This window comes from Ovis canadensis, chromosome 10, assembly GCF_042477335.2.
Source record: "Ovis canadensis isolate MfBH-ARS-UI-01 breed Bighorn chromosome 10, ARS-UI_OviCan_v2, whole genome shotgun sequence".
NCBI classification, from domain to species: Eukaryota; Metazoa; Chordata; class Mammalia; order Artiodactyla; family Bovidae; genus Ovis; species Ovis canadensis.
Window position 1 is genome coordinate 35676768 of NC_091254.1, and position 21511 is coordinate 35698278.

A 21511-nucleotide genomic window follows, 5' to 3' on the forward strand; every position below is an offset into this window, starting at 1 on the left:
TCCCCTGGAGGAGGGCATGGCAATCCACTGCAGTATTCTTGCCTGGAGAATCCCCCATGGACAGAGGAGGCTGGCAGGCTATAGTCCATGGGGTCGCAAAGAGTCAAACACAGCTGAGTGATTAACGCACTCTCCTGGAAAATGTATCCACGGGACAAATGTCTGAAGTCTCTGAAAAACAAAAAAATCACTACACATGCTCTAAAGACAACAAGAGCACGGGAGCGTGTTGCCGCCAGGTGAGCCTGTGGTAATGAAGCAGCGTGGCTGTGATTTGGGGTGCACTAGGGAGGACTGAGACAGGAGGAGAACGCCAGTGGCTGTCAATCTGCTGTACGGCTGCAAGCACCTGAAGAGACACAGTCAGGCGAAGCTGACATCTGCCAGGGAACAATTAGCTGTGGCAAGCCCCAAGCCTCTGCTCCACGCTCTGCAGGCTTTGAGATGCTTCCAGATGTCCCTGTGTTTCAACGCAGCATCTTCTTAACACATAGCAGGAAGAAGGAAGCCGGGGGCACAAGCTGAAAAAAGTGCCCACTTGATTACCAAGTTCAGCTTAGTCCAGGGATAAGAACCACTTCCAAGGAGCTATGGGGTCAACATTAGTAGGGTCATGGAATGTATCATAGAACGGCTCGTTTAATCCCATAAAACCCTATGAGGTGGGTCACATTAAGCCACTTTCATAGGGCTTCCCTGGTGGCTCAGCGGTAATGAATACACCTGCAATGCAGGAGACCCAGGTTTGATCCCTGGGTCAGGAAGATCCCCTGGAGAAGGAAATGGCAACCTACGCCAGCTGGGTGGTAGAGGTCAGCCAGCTCATGTTCATCACAATGAAAATGCCGGGGTTCACCTGCTCTCCTGCCTCTCTTAAAGCTGCATGCAGTGTGCAGGGCCAACCCCAAGGTGGAGAGGACCCTCAGATGTGCCCGTCCTGGCACCTGGAACTTTTGTGACAGTCCCTTGGTCCTCTTCCCCCTCAAGTCATTTGCCACATTTAATGCACTCACATCTCCCTCCTTACAAATCCTTCTCACAGGGGAGTCCCTGGCAGTCTAGTTGCTAAGACTCCGTGCTCCCAATGCAGGGGGCTGTGGTTCAATACCTGGTCAGGCAACTAGATCCCACATGCTGCAACTAAGACCTGGTGCAGCCAAATAAATATTTTTTAAAAGAAGCTTTGCTTAAAAAAAACATCTTTCTCACTGTCTGGAGAGTTCAGAAATACACACTGTATAAAGGGTGGAAAGACATGACGTCTAAGATTTTCTTTAAACCACTTCAGCCAACCAAACAAGGGCCGGGGGTTGGGGGGGGAAGAAAAGAGGAAATAGAAGAAGCAAATGTGGAAAAATCTCGACAGTTATTGAGTTCAAGGAGAGGTTCAGCCTGGGTGTAAGGGGATTCCCTGTGCTAGTCTGTGTATTTGTATACACTCTTGAGCAGTTGACCTTTTTCATTATAATTAAAAAATTTTTTTCTTTGCTGGAACTCCTGCTCACACATCCATCCTGGCTCTGTTCCTTCTCTTTCTATACCTTCTCCCTTAAAAATGTGTTTTTCCCCAAAGTCTTTGCTCACTTCTTCTGAGTCACAACTCTATGGGCTGGGCCTCCCTGTTGCTTTACTGGAGTTCTCTGTGAAGATGCCCTGACTCTATAGCTTCAGTCATATTTCAAATGTATGTATATCTGTATCTATCTATATACATTCATGTATATATATCTCGAGGGAGAGAACTGTAACAAAACTCATGAATCTATCAGCTAACCAGCACTGACGTTTTGTCATGTGTTATATTAGTCGCTCAGTCCCGTCCTATTCTTTGAGACCCTATGGACTGTAGCCTGCCAGGCTCCTATGTCCATGGAATTCTCCAGGCAATAATACTGGAATGGGTTGCCGTTCCTTTCTCCAAGGAATCTTCCTGACCCAGGAATTGAACGTGGGTCTCCTGAATTGAAGGCAGGTTCCTTACCATCTGAGCCATCAGGGAAGCCATGTTTCCTTTGTATTTTTAGAATCAACGTTTTCCAAATGTCGTTAAAGATCCTAACACCCTGACACACATCTCAGACTCTCCAGACCCACCTCTCTTCCCTGTTGCCCCAGAGAAAACCCCTGTTCTGAACCCAATGTCTCCATACTATGTTTACACCTTGACTACATAAGCCTGCAATCTATGGAACTGTTTTATTTTGTAAATTTACAGAAAGCAAGTTCACTGCCTGTGTCTGTCTGTAACTTTTTTCCTTCCACATTGTGCTTACCAGGTCATCCATATTGATACAGGAAGCTCTGGTTCGTGCATGGCGAATGCTGCAGAGTATTTCAGCAGATGGCACAGCACAACTTTTCCCCTTACTCCCCTGTGGATGGACATCCTGGCTGTTCCCTGTACACACACTGCAGCAGTGACCGTCCTCTAAGGTCTCCTTGTGTGCACATGTACAAGCGTGCACTTTCCACTGTGCGTCACGTACCAACGGCCCTTTAACACGTTACGGTGCTTGTTTGCTTTTCTTATTGCACCACTCAACCCCAAGCAGAGAGTACGTTCTTATCTCTATGCTATTTTTTTAGCACATTATGTGAAAGTGTTAGTCGCTCAGTACTGTCTGACTCTTTGTGACTCCATGGGCTGTAGCTTGCCAGGCTCCTCTGTCCATGGAATTCTCCAGGCAAGAACACTGGAGTGGGAGCCATGCTCTTCTCCAGGGGATCTTTCCAACCCAGACCGGGTCTCCTGCATTGCAGGCAAATTCTTTACCTTCTGAGTCACCAGGGAAGCCCATTCATACCTATTAATGGATTAACTAAAGGGAGGGAGGCAGGAGAAGGGGAGGGAGTGGGGAAGGAAGGAAGGAAAGAGGAAAGGTAAGAGAGAAGGAAAGAAGGGAAGGAGGCAGGCCATAGAAGTCTCCATCATCAAGGTCAGCATCAAAGGACTAGATAGCCAATGGCACTATTGAGTTGTCTCTATTTTACACTAGTACTTAAACAGACCTCTCATAAAAGCCAGTTAAAGACTAACTTGGATAGTTTTTCAGATGAAGTGAAACTACATTGTCTTAAGCCAGCTAAGCCTAGACAGATAAAAGCCAAGACTTTGTCAATTTAAAAAAATAAAAGAGCCATTTATCCTACCAGCAGAATGAGTTTAGCCAGAGGAATTGTAATTTGGGAATGCAGTGGACAGCAAGGAGATCAAACTAGTCGATCCTAAAGGTAATCAACACTCAATATTCATTGGAAGGACTGATGCTGAAGCTGAAGCTCCAATAATTTGGTCACCTGATGCGAAGAACAGACTCCTTGGAAAAGACCCTGATGCTGGGAAAGATTGACGGCGGGAGGAGAAGGGGGTAATAAAGGATGAGATAGTGGGATGGCATCACCAACTCAATGGACATGAGTTTGAGCAAATTCTGGGAGATGACAGGGGACAGACAGGCCTGGTGTACTGCAGTCCATGGGGTCACAAAGAGTCGGACACGACTTGGCGACTGAACAACAGTGATGCGGCTTTGGCAGACCACAGGCAAATCCAGGCAAGGAAGACCGCTTGCTTTTATGGAGGAGAGGAGGAGCTGGGAGGGGCATGAGAGGTCAGGCAGCTGGCAAAGAGACAGGACTGGCCCCGGGAAAGATCCCAAACATTGTGCAGGAGGGGAAGCCAGCTCAGAGAAAATGGGACTGAAAGAGGACTCACTCCCTCCAGCAGGCTAGACTCAGGACCGCACACTGGGCTGCCGTGTCTGCCAGACCAGGGGCAAGGGAGGCTAGTTTGGAGAAAGACAGACAGAAGGAGTCTCTGGGGAGTCGCAGTAGTCATGTACAGATGTCAGAGGTCACTGTTGAGTCATCCCACCGTGTGTGTGTACGCAGTCATATCTGACGCTTTGCAAGCCCACGGACTGTGGCCTGCCAGGCTCCTCCATCAGTGGAATTTTCCAGACAAGAATACTGGAATGGGTTGCCATTTCCTACTCCAGGGCATTTTCCCTCCCCAGGGATCAAACACCAGTCTCCTGTGGCTCCTTAGCAGGCAGTTTCTTTACCGTTAGCACCACCTGAGAAGCCCTATATTCTGCACAGCAAATTTGAGGAGGTGCTGAAACTCCGGGCTGCGAGGACAGATATAAACATGTTGTTGTTCAGTGGCTAAGTTGTGTCTGACTACTTACGACCCCATGGACTGCAGCACGCCAGGGTCCTCTGTCCTCCACAATCTCCTGGAGTTTGCTCAAATTCACATCCATTGAGTGGGTGATGCTATCCAACCATGTTATCCTCTGCCGCCATTAGAGAGGCACCCAGTGCCAGGGCTGAACTCCACCCTCACATTCTGACCCATCGCCTACATTTTCAATAAGATGATGCTTAGTTTGAGTTTCCAGATACATCCAAAACAAAACAAAATGATCAAGAGAATTGGGGCTCTGGCTACAGACTAAGTTGTTTTGGTCAGAGAGACACCTGGTGGCCCTCTAGAGAAACCACATGGTCCTGTCAAAGGACACTTCTGCCCCAAGCACAGCACCAAGGAGTGGCGGGAGAAACCCAGCTTCTTCTGCTACACAGAGTACCCAGAGTCACCTTTACAGGGAGGGGGTGGGTCAGAGGGGCACATGGAACTAGGACTTTGTGACTGGAGGGAGTGGGTTCAAACACTCACCTGGATTCTGTGTCCTGGACAGCCAGCTTGACTGTTGAAATGGGGCAGGGAGGTAAAGAGCTCTTAAGGCCACTGTGAGGGCCAGCTGAGCTGAGAGTGATGTACTTGATGGTGGCGCCCACAGTATTTGAATGTTGCTTGTCCCCTGACCTTACTGGAGCCCGGTAAGGGATCAGTTTCACAACAGGTCCTTCCCGGGACCCCTACAGCCCCTGTGCTCAGATGGTTACAATGTGATCAGGCAGCTGGGGACCCCATGGGCAGGCAGGCTTTGCTCCCTTAGTGTCCCAGCGCTGTCCACCCACAAAGCACACCCCTCAAGAAGTCACCTCCATGGGGTTTCCTTTTGTGGGGTGGGGGTATGACAGCCTCTTCCCTGCCTTGATAAATTTCTACATGCTTACATTATTCCTATAAGCGGTTTCAGCAAGAAATAATCACCATTTCCTTTGTGGAGGGCAAAAATGTTAAATTTCTATCAGTTCTTATTTTCATTTCGCCTTTGGATGGCCTTCCATCAGTCTGTGTTTTCCATCTTTCTGAGCAGAGTAAAAAGACTCTGGGATTTCACAGCATTATTTAATGCTCTCATGTTCTATCCTGTAATTTCAGCCTTTGTCATTGTCTTCACACAAAGGAACATGGCAGACAAGCAGACATCTCGCTCTGGAAGGAACCCAAACAGTGGTGTGCATGTCTCTGCCCAAGCTAAGGTTGAAAATGAAGAAAGGAGGGTGGTTTCATTCCTAAGAACTCCACAATTCTTTCCAACACCCACTCAGCTTTTCCACACATCAAGGTAATCTGAAAGGGAAACTGAGGGTCAGCAAGAATGGTTCCTTAAAGCATTTCTTTGTATATGTACCCCTTTTTTCAAAACAAAAGATGCAGTGATAAAATGGTTGTCTGTGTATAAAATTTTATTAACTTGGGAAGAATTTTATATGTATGAGGGAACTTATCTGCTGATATATCATTAGGAATTTTTCAAAGCAAAAAAAAAATCCTATAATTCAAATAACCTTTTTCTAATTCACCTATTTGATTGGCTGATTTTGGCTTATGCTGGATTTTCTTAAAATAAAGGTCATTTTGGGAGCTATCTGGTGGTCCAGTGGTTGAGAATCTGCCTTCCAATGCAGGGTATGCAGGTTCAGTGTCTGGCTGGGAACTAAGACCCCACATGCTGCAGGGCAACAGCCCACACATCACGATGATAGAAAGCCTGCCTCCTGCAACTAAGACCTGATGCAGCCAAAAATAAATACACAAAATTAAAACAATTAAAAAGTCATTTTCATTATTCCATCTTAAGCTAGCAGAACAATTTGGGAACAGAACTATATTTTGACATGTCAATTTCCAGGTGCCATTTAAGAAAAAAAGAAAAACTAGAATTATTACATTCATTTAACAGGTGATCCTATCACAGTTTTTCACTTATCTTTCCCTGGTGGCTCACACGGTACAGAATCTGCCTGCAATGTAGAAGACCTCAGTTGGATCCCTGGGTCAGAAAGATCCCCTAGAGAAGGAAATGGCAACCCACTCCAGTATTCTTGCCTAGGAAATATCATGGACAGAGGAGCCTGGTGGGCTACAGTTCATGGTGTCTCAAAGAGTCGGACACAACGGAGCAACTAACACAAATATTAATGGTGATCCTTTCACAATTTTTCATTGAGGTGTTAAAGACTGAAAAGTTTTCAGGAATGGACAGATGTTATGATTTATTCTGGTGCATGTGGAATTCTATCAGGCAAATTTGCTCAAGTTTTAGAAGACAATCTGTTTTCTAAAGAAATGGACTCCCTTGTTCAGGTGGTATCAACCTTCCGTTTCCACAATGGGACGTGCATACGACAGGAAATCGCCACAGCTGGGGCACCCAGAAGAGAGGCCGGGTACACCTGGCATGAACTCCTAGGGGCGCAGGAGGGCACTTAGGACAGCCTGTGCGTGACTCTCCGGCTGTGCGTCACACTGAGCCCCAAGACCATCACCTCGATGACTCTACAGAGGAGGGTTGGTACTAGAATGCAACAATGGGGGAGCTCTCCCCGTCTGACGAAAGATTAAGTCACCAGCATGCACGAAACCTACAACTGGTGTGTGTGAAGCTACTATTGTGTGTGTCAGTGAAAACTGCACAGTGTCTATTTCCCTTTTAAGGCAGGTGACCACACACCCCAGGTAGCCTGGGTAGTCCCAGTTTAGGCCAGATTCCCTGGTGTAATTATTAATAGCACCTCCTTTCACTCTTGAAAGTGTCCTGGTATGGATGATGAATGACACCGTGGCTTCACCTCTAGGTATTGCTTACTCAGGACACCCCCACCTACCCCAGGATCTCCCCAGAGGCTTCCCAGCAGAGTGCTTTGTTCCAGACTTTTCTACCCCTCTTCCCACCTCACTCCTTCAGGGACGAGGATCCCAAAACATCACCCTCCTGATGAAGATGTGTGCATCAGAGAACAGCCTTTTGTAGATAATCGCTCTCAACCAGCATCTGATGGGGTAATATAATCCATGTCTGAACCTGCGGCATTGACACTCTGAGGGAGTGCTTTCCTGAGCTCTCCCCACAGACCACTGAGGCAGGCACTGAAGGGAGGGGCTTACACAGTGCTGGGATGGCCCAACAGGGGGCTCTGGCCACCCCCCACCCATCTCTGCCCCCGGAAAGGCACCAAGCAAAGCCAGCGCCTCAGTTCTCCCCAAAGACACCAGCCCATACACACTTCCCTCTCACACAGAGCAGGGCACAGGCAGGTTTTTAGATGAATTAAAAAAATGAAATTTTATTCTAAATATAGCATGGAATGTTTTTGAAATATGAATTCTTCTTTCCTGACCAAAAAAAAACAAACAACAAAAAAAATTCCTGACACTGTTTGAACATCTAAAAGGTTATCTTCTGTACAATTATATAAATATCTCCATGTCCCTATACACATAACATTTATGGTCCTAAAAGCTTTTTGAAAAGTTGATACAATTGTATTCTTTAGATATGATTAGCCTTCTCCACGGAAACAGGAAACATTCCCAGAGCAGCAGCTGGGAACAGAGAAGGACACAACTGAGAACACAGCAGGACGGGGCTGGGGAAGGAAGACTGGAAACAAAACCACACCTCCACCCTGCAAACGGATTTTAGAGGGTAAGACACAGCACAGACTCAATGACATGCAAATGGGAAGGAGCTATCCGAAGGCAACGTGACATGACCTCGAGGTCACATTTCAAGCCAGTCCAGGGAATACGTCACCTGGCAGCTTTGTTCTTCCAGGAACAAGGGCTTTTTCCTTGTTGCTTCTTATCAAACAAACTGTTGACGGTAGAGCCAAATTAGCGAAAAGACTTCAGGGCCCGCGGACATGAATTCAGATCCCTGCTCCGGCATGCACACTGGCTGTGTGATCCTTGGCGGGATTCCTAGCCTCTCTGAGCCTGTTTCCCGCCTGTGTGAAATGTGGACAATGTTGTATCTACTTTGCTAGTTCACTGTGACGATTAGAGGTAAGCAATAAAAAGTGCTTATATCCCCCTGAAAAATAACTGACAATAAATAACTAAAGTGTGTGTGAAGTGTGTGATAAGGGCTTCTCCCTTGAAACTGAGAACAGGCTCCACTCACTTAGTCAGATTTGGCTAGTATTAGCAGACCTCCACAGGCTCTGCCAATCACCACCAAGCTCGGAGTCTGCTGTGGGCCCACTGCTGTCGCGCTGATTATCATGCAACCATAAAGGCCACTGGAAGTTAGAAACAGTTCCCTTGGGAGTGGTGGGCACCCCCTTCCTAAGGCACCAGCTCCATGTGCAGGAGTCCTAACCCTAACCCTAACCCTAACTCTTACTTGGGTCTCACTGCCCCAGGGCTGCACGGCTCTGGGGAGCACAGACCTGAACCCCATACCAGACCCTGTGAGGCGACTGTCACACCACAGGCCATGCAACTGAAGCCCCTGAAACCAGGCAAGCAGTATCTTGAGCCACATGCCTCCCCCAGGACCCCACAGGAAGCCGAATTTCTCAAGCCTCAGGCTCTCAGACCCTCAGCCCAGCTAGGCAGCGACAGTCAGCAACCACACTGGATTAGGCGTGAGAAGCCAGGACTCTAGGAAGAAGCGGTTCGCAGACAACCAAGACCTCTGGTCACCAAGGAGAAGCGTGGCAGGCTTTCTGGTGGTCGCATGGGCAAGGGGTTCAGGCAGGAGCACAGGAGCCCCTTGGAGAGCAGCAGAGGGGATGTGAGGATGTCAGCCCTGCCCTCAGATGACGGGGTGTCACACCCCCACCATCAAGGGCAGAGGAGGAAGAGACGGCCCCAGCAGAAAACAAGGGGGCACCTGAGGTACAGGTGGTCTCAGGCACGCGATGCGCATGGGTGCTGTCAGAAAGAGCCGGACCCGGAAGTTTCTATGAGCTCTGTGGAGGGGCACAGCGAAGATGCTGGACCCAATGAGACTGGTCGTGTCACAAATGCTAAGGCAGGGGATGCGAGGAGGGCTTGTCCTTCCTCTTCTTGAGGCCACAGCAAGGTGTCCGATGAGCCCACTAGCGCGTGGGCAAGCACGCATTCCCCTGGGCCCATGGAACCCGGGGAATCGCGCCCCCGGGCGCAGGGAAGGGGTGATCCAGAATATTCGCCCAGGCCTGGAGGGGCTCGGCTGCCTGCTGCTGCCGCTGCGGGCTGGGAGCATCAGCCGCGGGGGAGGCTTTCAGATGCCCTGCTCCTCGTCCCGGTCATTCAGGAGCAGAGACCACTTGTCGCCCCTGTCGTCGGCCGCGCCGCTGTGCCGGGACAGCTTGTCGGACTTGAGGGGGGACAGGGACACCTGGCTGACGTAGCTGACCTGGTCCCAGGCCGAGGCCCGCGGGGAGTCGCGCCGGCGGTCGTCCATGCCGACGCGCACGCTGACCTGCGACGCGCTCAGGGGCTTCATGTGGCCGTGCGCCTGCGCCTCGTACCGCGCCAGGTCCGGCTTCCTGTAGCTGCAGGGCGGGGATCCAAGAGCGCTTGAGCCTGGGCGCACAGCATCCCGCCCCCCCTTTTAATAAGCCCCGTGCAGCCCTCTCATCGAGTCTTCTACTGACACGCAGTATCAGAGCCTCGTGGGTTCTAAAGGAAAGGCCACTGAACTGCTAAGGTTCAGCTCTGCCTGATTTAAAAACTTCAGCCCAGATGCCTGGTACATAGTATAGAGCATGCGTGCCAAGTTGCTTCAGTCGTGTCCGACTCTGCGACCCCAAGGACTGTAGCCCACCAGGCTCCTCAGTCCATGGGATTCTCCAGGCAAGAACACTGGAGAGGGTTGTCATGCCCTCCTCCTGGGGATCTTCTCAACCCAGGGATCGAACCCGGATCTCCTATGTCTCCTGCATTGGCAGGCGGGTTCTTGACCATCAGAGCCACCTGGGAAGCCCCCGGTACATAGTAGGCTGTTATTAACTCTTGTTAGATGAAAACATGAATAAGCGTCTCTTGTATAAGAGGGAAAATGATAACAAACAGGATCCTATGACCATATATTTACATAAACAGCCCTCGAGCAGAATAACTGGAACAAGCCACGCGTGGTGACTGCTAAGTGGCAACCGCTGGCTCGAGGTTGAGAAATCATTTACACAAACACATGCTTGGCCATGCTCAGGGCCTCTGGCTGTGGCCGTGGCAGGTGTCCCCAGTGAGGGAGTGAGCTACACACCCGCCCCGGCCCAGGCCCGCCATGGGGACTCACCACTTGAGCTGCAGTGACGAGAGGACCACAGACACAGAGGAGGCCGCCATGGCCGCCGAGCCCATCCACGGCTGCAGCACAACGCCAATGGGTATGAAGACACCTGGTCGAGGGGAGGACAACACTCAGGCCGTGGCCCAGGGCAGATAGCAAGGAGGGCCCAGCCTCGCTGCCCACCCAATGCTGTCCTCCTCTGGGCAGCTCAGAAGCCTCCTGCTGGGTGCTGGCCATGGGCCCGTGGAGCTGAGGCAGGCTGACTCAGAGCTGGGCGGTGGGGACTGAGTCGAGGGAACTGAGTCCCCTACCTGTCCAGACCTTCCTGGGACTGTCCAGAGGTGGCATCACTGGTCTGGGGGAAGCTCCAGAGGACAGGGCACCCCAGGGACCCTTTGGGGCAGCCATCCCGGGGCCCCTCGGAGGTGTGAGCATTGGGACAAGATGCTAATGACCACGGTCCCCGTCTACACGGAAGGTCCCTCCTCGAGGGTGTCAAAGCCCTTGATAAAGGGTGATGATACCAGGTCCCGGGATAGAGCCACAAGCATGGGAAGGGACGAGCCGCTGAGCCAGCTCTGGGGCAGGAAGTGCATCTACCAGAGCCAGGCTGTGGCGGACACGCCGATCCACCGCGTGCTCAGGCACAAGAGGGGCACGTGTGGTGGGAAAGTCTTGTTTCAGTACGGTCTCGGGGCTTCCCTGGTGGCTCAGTGGTAAAGAACCTGCCAGCCAATGCAGGAGACACGGGCTTGATCCCTGATCTGGGAAGATCCCAATTAAAAAAAGAGAAAGAAAAGGAAAAAAAATAGGTCTTGGCTCACATGGACGTTTCCCTTGCATGAGGGTCTAGAACTTTTCCCTGTCTGGTGACACAAGATTCAGTGGGGGAGGGAGAGGTTAGGAAGCAGAAAATGTCCATCGCTTTCCACAGCTATTCCTGAGTCAGGGTAAAACCTGGGCGGAATTAATTCTTAAGGTAAAGTTCTGAAGCATTGATCCCTGAACCTAGCATGCAGCAGGTGCCCCATAACTGTTAAGAATGATTACTTTTCAGACTGTGTGTCTTAATAATGCTCTGGAAAATAAGGCCATGGTAAATAGGATCAAGCACCTTGGCCAGCTTTTCAGAGCGGCCTGGAGTGAATGGAGGCCTGGTTCTTCCCTGCAGTTTCTCATTCATCTTTCATGCTCTTTGCGACTCCATGGACCATAGCCCGCCAGGCCCCTCTGTCCATGGGGATTCTCCCAGCAAGAATACTGGAGTATTGACTGCCATGCCCTCCCATGCCCTCTACCTTAGACACTTACAGAGCAGAACATAAGCAAATTAACTCTTTCCAGAGGCTTCTGGCCGCAGCTGGGGTCGAGGGAACAGGGCGGTGAGAGGGGCCTACCTGCCGCGACGGGGATCCCGATCAGATTGTAGATCAGCGCCAGCACCAGGTTGAGCCGTATTCTCCAGACGGTCCTCCTGGAGAGGTGGATGCTGGCCACCACATCGAGCAGGTCATTCTGTGGGAGAGGACCATAGGTGAGTGGGTGTGTGGGGTGGGTGGGGGCCACGGGGACGGGGAGCCGCAGCCGAGCTCACCCTGATGAGGACGACGTCGGCCGCCTCGATGGCCACGTCAGTGCCCGTGCCGATGGCAATGCCCACGTCGGCCTGCGCCAGGGCCGGGGAGTCGTTCACGCCGTCGCCCACCATGGCCACTCTCTTCCCCTGGTTCTGCAGCTCCTGGACCTTGGCCACCTTGTGAGAAGGCAGCACCTCTGCAAAGACTTTGTTGATGCCAACCTGGAAGGAAAGAGAAACGGCACTGGATAAAAAAGTCAGTACACAATAACATCCGGTGTTGCCAGGGGGCAGCAGCAGGAGCAGAAGCCCAGGAGCCACCCCAAACCCACCCCACGGCAAGCCCTGCAGATTGTGGGGCACACAGCAAACGCACCCCCACTCCGGTCCCAATGTCACCCCCACATCCCACCCTCCCAGTGCTCCTCTCCACATGCTGACCTGGTGACCTCTCCAAAGCAGCCGTCACTGGCACCTGCGGGTGGTGCCACGCTACCTGCTTGGTCCTGCAAAGGGCTCTTCTCTTTCCCCAGCCCTCCCCATTCTGACTGGGGACCACCCCTGACTCAGGCCTCCTCTCCCCTGGAAGGTGTCCCTGTCTGCCAGGCTGAGGGGTAGGCTGGCAGCACCCTGTACACGGTTAACACTCGCTCCTGGGTCACCCTCCCAACAGAACTGTGAGCTCCCCGAGGGCCATGCTCTCGACGCGGCTTAGTGAGTGCTTGCTGAATGCCTGAATGAGCTTTAACTAGGGAAAGTGAGTACTCTTAGAAGGATGGCTAAGACAGGTGCCACTGCTCCCCTCAAAGAACCAAGTCATTTTCAAAAGCAGACAGCTTTACACACATTTCCCGAAGGGCTGGTATATAACTGCCAGGAGTCTGCACTGGAGCCATCCTCGCGCAGCAGGCCAGGAAGGCAGGCAGGCAGCCGTGCTGCCCTTGTGCTGCAAACTCAGAGCCAAGCGCAGAGGGAGACCTGCTGGGACCCAGGAGCCAGTTGGTGCAGCGTGAGAAGAGCTGGGTGGCAAAACACTCCCTTAACATAAAGGCGGCAAGAGTGTTTATCGCAGCCCTAAAGCCATGGTCTTTCTTCCTCACTGCAGAGTCTGGGAAGTAGAGAACACTGTAACTGCTTCTCTGGGGCTGCAGCCAGCCGTGCAGAAATTATAGCACCCGGGCTCCAGCGATGTGGCCTTTGGGGTAGCAGCAAGGTGGTCCCCCTGTGGGCTCGGAGCAGATCAGAGCAGGTGGAGAGGAAAGCCCCGGCGGAGAGAAAAGAGCAGAGCAAAGCTGAGTGCTCCACGCACTGCTGCTCTTATTGCTGAGTCACTCAGTCGTGTGACCGACTCTTTTATGAACCTACGGACTGTAGCCCGCCAGGCTCCTCTGTCCATTGGATTCTCCAGGCAAGAACACTGGAGTGGGGTGCCATTTCCTTCTCCAGGGGACCTTCCCAACCCAGGGATCAAAGCTGCATCTCCTGCACTGGCAGGCTGACTCTTTACCACTGAGTCACCCTTCCTCCAACTGTTTCTGCCAGCTTAAAATTGCCTGTAATTGCCGAGGTGGGAGACACACCAGCCCCTGGCCCGCACCTGGGTGGCGATGGCCCTGGCTGTCTTGCGGTTGTCCCCGGTGATGAGCACCACGTCCACGCCCATGCTCTTCAGCGTGTGCACGGCCAGGGCGGCCTCCTGCTTGACCGAGTCCGCGACAGCGATCATGCCGCACAGCACACCTGCCGGAGACACCACGGGTGAGCACGCGACAGGGCCCGGGCAGCAGAGGAGCAAGGCAGACTCAGCGGCCAGAGACAGTGTCCCTAACACCATGTCACAGGCCAAAACAAAACGCCGGATCGTACAACAGGACGCACAGTTTTGATTTTGCTTTTTAAATTTATATACATTTCCAGATGCACACAAAAGTCTGGAAGGACTATCAGAAAGTTGGCAGCGGCTCCCTGAGGGGTGGGAAAATGAGGGATATTCCATTTCTTCCAAAGTTCTCGGAATTTTCCACATTTTTTGTAAGGAACATCTATTGCTTTGTGGAGTGCCTGACTCATAATAACTCAATAACCGTCAGCCATTAAACAGGAGATATACAACAAATGCTACGTAAAAAGTGACAACTGTCCAAACAGCTAGGAAATCCACCCTTCCTTTCTGTCTCTTCCTACAGAGAACACTTGTGTAGAGTTTTGTTTTTAGTGACTCTGGAGACTGACACAGGAAGGTGTGTGAGAGAGGCGTGATGGAGAAACGAGAGTGAAGGTGGGTAAGAGGCATTTTAATTGAGTCAGTTCCAGCTCTTGAGCTGAGGGGGTGGTGGGTTTAAAGGACTCATGAGAAGGAGAAAATAGAACTAAAAATAACAGAGAGAAACTTTTTTTTTTTAAAGGAAGCCTCGATTTCTGCCTGGCGTCTCCAGCTCCCCTCGAGAGCAGAGGGCAGGGGAGCGGGGCAGTACCATCGATGGCGACCAGGATGGCCGTCTGGCCCTTCGTCTCGTGGTCGGTCATGGCGTCGCGGACGTCGCTGGTGACGGTCAGGCCGTTGCGCCTCATCCATTCCCGGTTTCCGATCAGCACAGAGAAGGTCTGCGTGGCTGCGTCTGCTCGAAAGAGGGTGCGATTATTCCCACAGAGCCCGAGGTCACCGTGAGAAAGCACTGAAGACCACGGGATCCTTCTCGTAGCAAAATGTCCACCCGATGGTTCTGGAAAAACCACAACCTGGAAAGCATCTCTTGCCACCAGCATTGAAGGACCAGGGGGGAAGAAAAGGACAATTAACATGCAGAACCGTGGTGAGAATTAAGGCGTGTGAAGGTGTTACAAACACATTAAATGCCACGTAGTGTACCTACTGGCCTTTAGAGGTGTCTGCTGCCGTTTCTACAGGGATTAGAGCAGTTAATTATGTGTTCAGAATTGACTAGACTCCTCTCCGGCTCAGTACAGACAACACAAGGTGAACCAGCCAACCACCAGCCTGTGTGTGTGAAACACTGAGGCTACACCTCCTAAAAGGCCAGGTGAGCCCTGCACCTGTCACCTCTAACTCAGATGACACAGACAGGCAGGTCCCTGCAAGGCAGAGGAAAGGTCATCAGGGGCTTTAAATGGCTAGAAGGTGGGTAACAATAAAATCTAAATCAAAATTTAACTACTAATATACTTAGCAAAACTCAACCTGGGTTTTTTTTTGGTTTGAGGCTTTGGTTCCATTCTTATGTTGATGGCTAGCAAGCCACTCTTTAAAAAACCAGGGCCATCATTCAAAAAGCAGCTGCCCCTCCAGTGTCCGCTCTTCCTTAGGTAGACCATTTCCATCCTCTGTCCCTGACTGCTGCTAGCTTCGTAAATACGTCATATCCCATCAGAGACGACCACATGGAGGTTTCCTGGTTATCAAGAACAAGAGGACTCCCATTGGTCTACCCTGTAGCTGACGAGAAGCAAGACTGGCCTGGGATAAGAAAGAGGAGACTCAAGATTAGGGGGCAGGTAAGCAAACTCCGACTCCTTGGCAAAGACCCTGATGCTGGGAAAGGTTGAGGGCAGGAGGAGAAGGGGACGACAGAGGATGAGATGGTTGGATGGCATCACTGACTCAATGGACATGAGTTTGAGCAAGCTCAGGGAGATGGTGAAGGACAGGGAAGCTGGCATGCTGCAGTCCATGGGGTGGCAGAGTTGGACACGACTAAGCGACTGAACAACGACAGAAAGCAAACTGTGAATTTTAAGTCATACGCCACTTCTGTCTGCCATTAGCATCGAGCCACATCAGAGGACATGAGAGAAGCTGCAGGCTGCCCTGGGAGGCAGACGGGCAGCACACCAGCCCCTAGTCAACCCTCTCACAAGCAGGAACCTCGGGGTGAGCCTGGCTTGGCGCCCTCGGTGGTTGGACCCAGCCCCTGGCAGACGGAGCGGTGGAGACCGAGGCCAAGGATACCTGTTTCTGAGGGCTCGCTGCCGACTCTGTTCTGGTGAGCAGTTGGTGGGCCCTGCAGGTGCTCGCCCTGGGCAAGGATGCTCTCCACGCTGCTGACTTTGCAGCTGATTCCACAGCCGGGCACCGCCTGGAAGTCCATGCAGCACCCCAGGGTCTCCGTGCCAAGTTCCTGGGGAGCACGGGGAGAGGAAGCAGAGAACAGGGGTGAGTTGAGAGGGAGGCAGGACAGGGGTGGGGTGAGGGCAGCGGGGAGAGCAGCCGCTGCTGGGAATTAAGGGAGGGACGGTGGGAGAACTTCCCAGAAAGGGAGAGAGAGGGACTCGAGCCAGCAGCTCTTTTTCTCTCATCTGACACAGATGCTTAAAACAGCCTCAACTCTGGCCACCTGATGTGAAGAGCCGGCTCACTGGAAGAGCCTGATGCTGGGAAAGACTGAAGGCAGGATAAGAAGGGGATGACAGAGGATGAGATGGCTGGATGGCATCACTGACTCAATGGACATGAGTTTGAGCAAGCTCCAGGAGTTGGTGATGGAGCTTCCCTGGTATGCTGCAGTCCATGGAATCGCAAAGAGTTAGACACAACTGAGCGACATTCTCTCCTAGAATCTGGATGCCTGGGCATGCTGGACAGGATGTGGTCCAGAAAAGACAAAGGCCGTGCACATCAAACACTTTCAAGTAAAGGCTGGGGGCAGCAGGGCTGAAGGTGCCAGAGGAGGGGAAGATTTTATTTTTATGCTGAAAATAATTTCATAAAACTACAGAATAGGTAAGTGGTAATTAACTCTTCTGAGCTAACTGTCCGTGTACAGACCCTGGGGGAAAGGGGCGACACGGCAGGAGAAAGGACCTGGGCTTATTCGGCTAACAGAACAGAAGGGATGCCTGGGGTGAACTGAATCTTTCCTGAAACATCAGGAGGTTGAGAGGGGAAACAGCCGAGCCCCACACAAAGGACGCAACACAACATGAGCATTCTGGAAGACTCCCTGTCCGTCAAGAGTTGTCAGCTTTTCCTCAAGGCATCCATGTCACCCATGACATTTACTGGTGATTGTACCGTCCAGACAGTTTACACGTTGTTTAGGGCGATATTCCAGCACATCCCTGGGGCCTCCATGTTCAGACTGAAAACAGAGAACGCTCACCTGGCCCTTTTGTCTGGAGAGTCAAGGGTGATGGCTCACCACTGACTCTGCCAACAACCCACAGACCTCTGGTCACTTCTGCTGCTTCACCTCCATCCCAGGCGTCCCCTGTGGAGCGGACTTCTCCTGCCCTCGCCCCAACAGCCCATCCATGTTTGTATCCCTTTGCACGAAATGCTCATAAAGGACTGAATCCGTGTGTCTGTCTTCCTCACTCGACCCTCAGCTCCCAGCAGGCAGAGTTCGCATCTTATTAATTCTTACTGTCCCGAGCTCGGATGCTCAGGGAATGCCTAATGTATGACCCTGCACGCTGAGCTGCTTTGTGATCATCTGGAAACGTGAGAGGGGACCTGCCGCTGTGAGCTGCACCCCCACCTGCTCCAAGGGGGACTGCCCAGCCATTTCCAGGCCACACACACCAAAGTGAAAGTGTGAGTCACTCAGTCGGTCCAACCCTTTGCGACCCCAGGGACAGTAGCCCACCAGGCTCCTCTGTCCATGGGATTCTCCAGGCAAGACTAGTGCAGTAGGTTGCCATTCCCTTCTCCAGGGGATCTTCCCGACCCAAGGATTGAACCTGCGTCTCACGTCGCAGGCAGATTCTTTACCATCTGAGCCAGTCTCTTTAAGCACACATGCCAAGGCCCCCTGCCAGAAGCAGCTGGCTCGGGGGGCCAAGGGCGGCGAGGAGAAAAGGCGTGTGTGGAGGAAGGAGCTGCGAGTCTTTCGGGGCAGCTGGTGGGAGTGGGGAGCTGGGGGGAGCGAGGGCCCAGCAACGCCCAATGCACCTACCTCTTTACAGTATCTGGTCACTGCCACGCCCAGGGGGTGCTCGCTGCTGGCCTCCGCGGTCCCCACCACAGCGAGCACCTTCCGCAGCGGCAGCGTGGCCATGTCCACGAGCAGGAGGACCCTCGAGACTTTGGGGACCCCGTGGGTAATGGTGCCGGTTTTGTCGAACATCACGGTCTTTATCTGCCAGAAACAACCCCATCTCAGTAACCAAACACAGATGGGGCTCTCAGAGCCCTCACAAGCTCAAGGCAGAACTTCACCCGACCCACCCCGAGCAGGTAACAACACTCCTTCACATCTCATAACAGAATCCTCTATGCCCATCCCAAGGGTTAACCTCTCCTGCTGCAAAAAACTTAGCTCCCTCTCTGCCCAGTTCTCAAAAACTCCACAGGAGCTCTCACTCTGATGTAACAGGAGGCGGTATGGTACCCTCCCCAGACAGTAACACCGTGCAGACCTCTCCTGGTGTCACGTCAGGAGGCCGACCCTGGGGGCCTGCCCTTCTCGCTGTCCACCCTGTCTGCCGGGCTAAGCACTGTTTTCTCTGGCCTGTGTCAGTGCAAAAGCCTACGGAGAACAGCGTTCTCCAGCTCCACGTTCAAGAAAGGAAGGGAGTGTTCCCTGGCCTTACAAGTAACCACAAAGCCAGCCTGAGGGCCCGTCCCCCTCGGTCAACAGCAGCCTTGCACTGGTCTCTGCGGGTCTGGGCTTGGCCATACTCGGCTACTGCGCTTAGATGGCCAAGTCCACCAGTCCCCGGAGCCTGGACAAGGTCGGCCCTTGCTGTGCTCAGACTGCATCCTGCAGGCTCGGTTGCCCCCATTTAGCAAACAACAGACTCCCCTTCTTGTTTCTGACTTCATCACCGTTAACGGGTCTTCCCTCAACCATTCTGGCCGGCTTTTATTCCAGCCCCAACTAGGCCGCCGGGAGGATCTTCCCAGCCTGCGATCATGCAGGTGCTTGACCCCACTTCACCCCGTTTTTTGGGTAAGCTGTGGATCCTGGACTAAATAAACCTGCAAGGCTCTTCAAGGCCCCTCTCTCCGCCTCCTTCCTCCCTTCCTCTCCTGTCCGTCTCTCACTCCATGACTGTCCTCATTTATTTATTCAGAAAATATCTGTGGGGTGATCGCCACGTGTCGGGCTCTGGGCAAGACACCGGGGACACAATGACGGGGAAACAGTCACGGTCTCCCGATCTATGGGGTCTGGGACCGGGCATCGCGACCTCTGAGTCCCTTCCATGTGCTGGTCCCGTGGCCGGACCCCCTTCCAGTGCTGCCAACCGGCAGGTCCCAGACCTTCCCGGTCCACCTGCATCAACCCCCGTCCCATCGAACACACACAAGTCTACAGTCAGGCCTCTCACACCATCCTCACAGCAGCTCACACTCTACATGGCACCTGCAGTTTACCTGCCCCAGGTCTGTCTGTCTCACTAGACTGTAAGATCCTTCAGAGCTGGGGCCCAGCACGGGATCCACACGGTAAGCACTCAACAGATAGCGAAGAAATAAAGGGAGGACGGAAGGCTGGGGTTGCTGACTGAAAGGAGATTGCTCATAGATATTGCCACCCGCTTCTCCACCCCAAGGTCCGGGGACCTTCCCCGGAGCCCGACCACCTGGCCCTGAGTCTGGCTCTGCATGTCTGAGCTGCAGGCCCCCTGGCAAGGCCCCCGGGCCCCCGCTGCACTTTCCTCAGCTATAAAATGGACACAACCAGCCCCCACCTCTGTGCTGTCACTGAGATTATTTATACAGCATTCAGTCCTTTAACTGTGAACTGCTGTGGTTCCTACGTCATCCCCAGTGAATCGTGGCTTCTGTTTTACTTAATCAGCAGGGCTTAACGAGCCCTCTTTCAGGTTTTCCTCATTTTCAAACTCAAATTTGAATATGAAATTTAAACAAGTACTCTTTTCACTAGGACTAATGAAAAAAAAAATTGCGCCATTGTACAGCTACACAATCACCCCACCCGAGACCTCGAAGGGAGCGGGGGAGCCAACCTTGTGGGCCATCTCCAGGGGCTTGCCGCCCTTGATGAGGATGCCGTTCTGGGCGGCCACCCCGGTGCCCACCATGACGGCCGTGGGCGTGGCCAGGCCCAGCGAGCAGGGGCAGGCGATGCAGAGCACTGTGATGGACGTCTGGAACGCGAACCGCAGGACCACCTCGGCCTGGGAGATGCCCTTGCTGGGGGCCTGACGAGAGGGGAGAGATGGAGGCAGGGTGAGAGTCAGACGAGGCATCACACAGAACTCTGATCACAAAAGCACGTCTCACTCTGTCATGACCTCTATGGGAACAGTATCTAAAAAAGAGTGGATATATGTACGTGTAACTGACTCACTTTGCTGTGAAGTAGAAACTAGCACAACACTGTAAATCAACTATCTTCCAATGAAAATTCATTAAAAAAATAACAAAGAACATCCCAGTGCAGTCGGGGGATCTGAGATGGTTGGATGGTGCCTGGCTCAGGACGCGCTACTGCACGGCTCATGTTACTGCTCCACATCCCACCTTCCCAACCTGATCTTCAGGGAAAGGCACTATGAGAGGAGAGAATTACACACAAATCCCCAACAGGGCAAGAACACAGAGTCTACAACTGGACCATGTAGGTCCACGTCATGGCCCTGACGGTGTGTCTCAGCTCCCTCAAAACGGAGATGATAATGCCCATCTCCCAGGTTTTTGTAAAGATTAAAGGAGATAATATACAGTCCATGGGGCCACAAGAGTCGGACACAACTTATCGACTACCACCACATATAAATACATATAAATATAAATGTACATAAGACCGCTCCTGACATAGAAAGAGAAGCTTCTGAGAAATTATAACTATTACATTATCATTATTCTTTTATAACTATTATATTATCATTATTCTTTTATTATTATTATAAAGCTTTAAAACATTATAGATTTCCAGAGAATTGACTCTAAGGTAATAAACACGTGGGAACAGATATGAAGATATTTCTCATAGCGTTTGTTCATAAAGGCAAAAAACTGGGAACAATCAATAGGGGATTGGTTAAATTGTATGTATAGCTTGCATAATGGAATATTATGTGGATGTTAAAATGATGATGTACACATATACTTATTCACATGGAACGATATCAGTTACATTGCTGACAAAAAAACAAGCACAAAATGACATGTGTTAATTAGTGCAAAATTATCTGCCTACATCTCTACACAGCCCTTCAACAATCCTGCAAAGATGTTCACCAAAGCATAGGGGTTTGGAGCCATCTTTATTTTCTTCTATTTTTTACCGTTTCCATTATAAATCCCAAACCAAAAAAAAAAATACAGGTCTCCTTCCCAGTTACCTGGTGACACACGTCGGTATGATTATCTGTAATCTAACATCTTGAGTGATCTCAGCTTATCTTTCAAAATGGCTAGTGGCTCTGGTAAACAACTGAGAGATGCTGGAGTCACTTAATTACAGTGAAATGTCTGTTTTCTAAATGGAGGATACAGACCACCATCTCTTCAGCTTCGATCTAGTCTTTGAAAGGTGGGATTCTAAAATAAGATACATTAGTAAGGGTCATTCAATTTTCACAG

General features: G+C 51.6%; 1 protein-coding gene across 6 annotated transcripts in view; it reads right to left on the reverse strand.

The window, feature by feature from the left end:
• Positions 1-8466: 8466 nt before the first annotated feature.
• The window catches only part of ATP7B (ATPase copper transporting beta), a 75408-nt gene continuing 62363 nt past the window's right edge, over positions 8467-21511 (reverse strand). For 4 of the 6 annotated variants that reach the window (XM_069601440.1, XM_069601441.1, XM_069601436.1 and 1 more), the window contains 9 exons: positions 19930-20124; positions 17910-18092; positions 15965-16133; positions 14472-14615; positions 13595-13737; positions 12016-12219; positions 11819-11936; positions 10428-10530; positions 8467-9681 (listed from right to left, as the gene is read on the reverse strand). In XM_069601440.1, the coding sequence (XP_069457541.1) occupies positions 9408-9681; positions 10428-10530; positions 11819-11936; positions 12016-12219; positions 13595-13737; positions 14472-14615; positions 15965-16133; positions 17910-18092; positions 19930-20124 (1533 nt within the window). In that variant the 3' untranslated portion in view covers positions 8467-9407. Of the gene's footprint in view, positions 9682-10427; positions 10531-10826; positions 11186-11818; positions 11937-12015; positions 12220-13594; positions 13738-14471; positions 14616-15964; positions 16134-17909; positions 18093-19929; positions 20125-21511 lie in introns of those variants that run through there. The other 2 variants (XM_069601439.1, XM_069601438.1) reach the window with 1 other exon arrangement.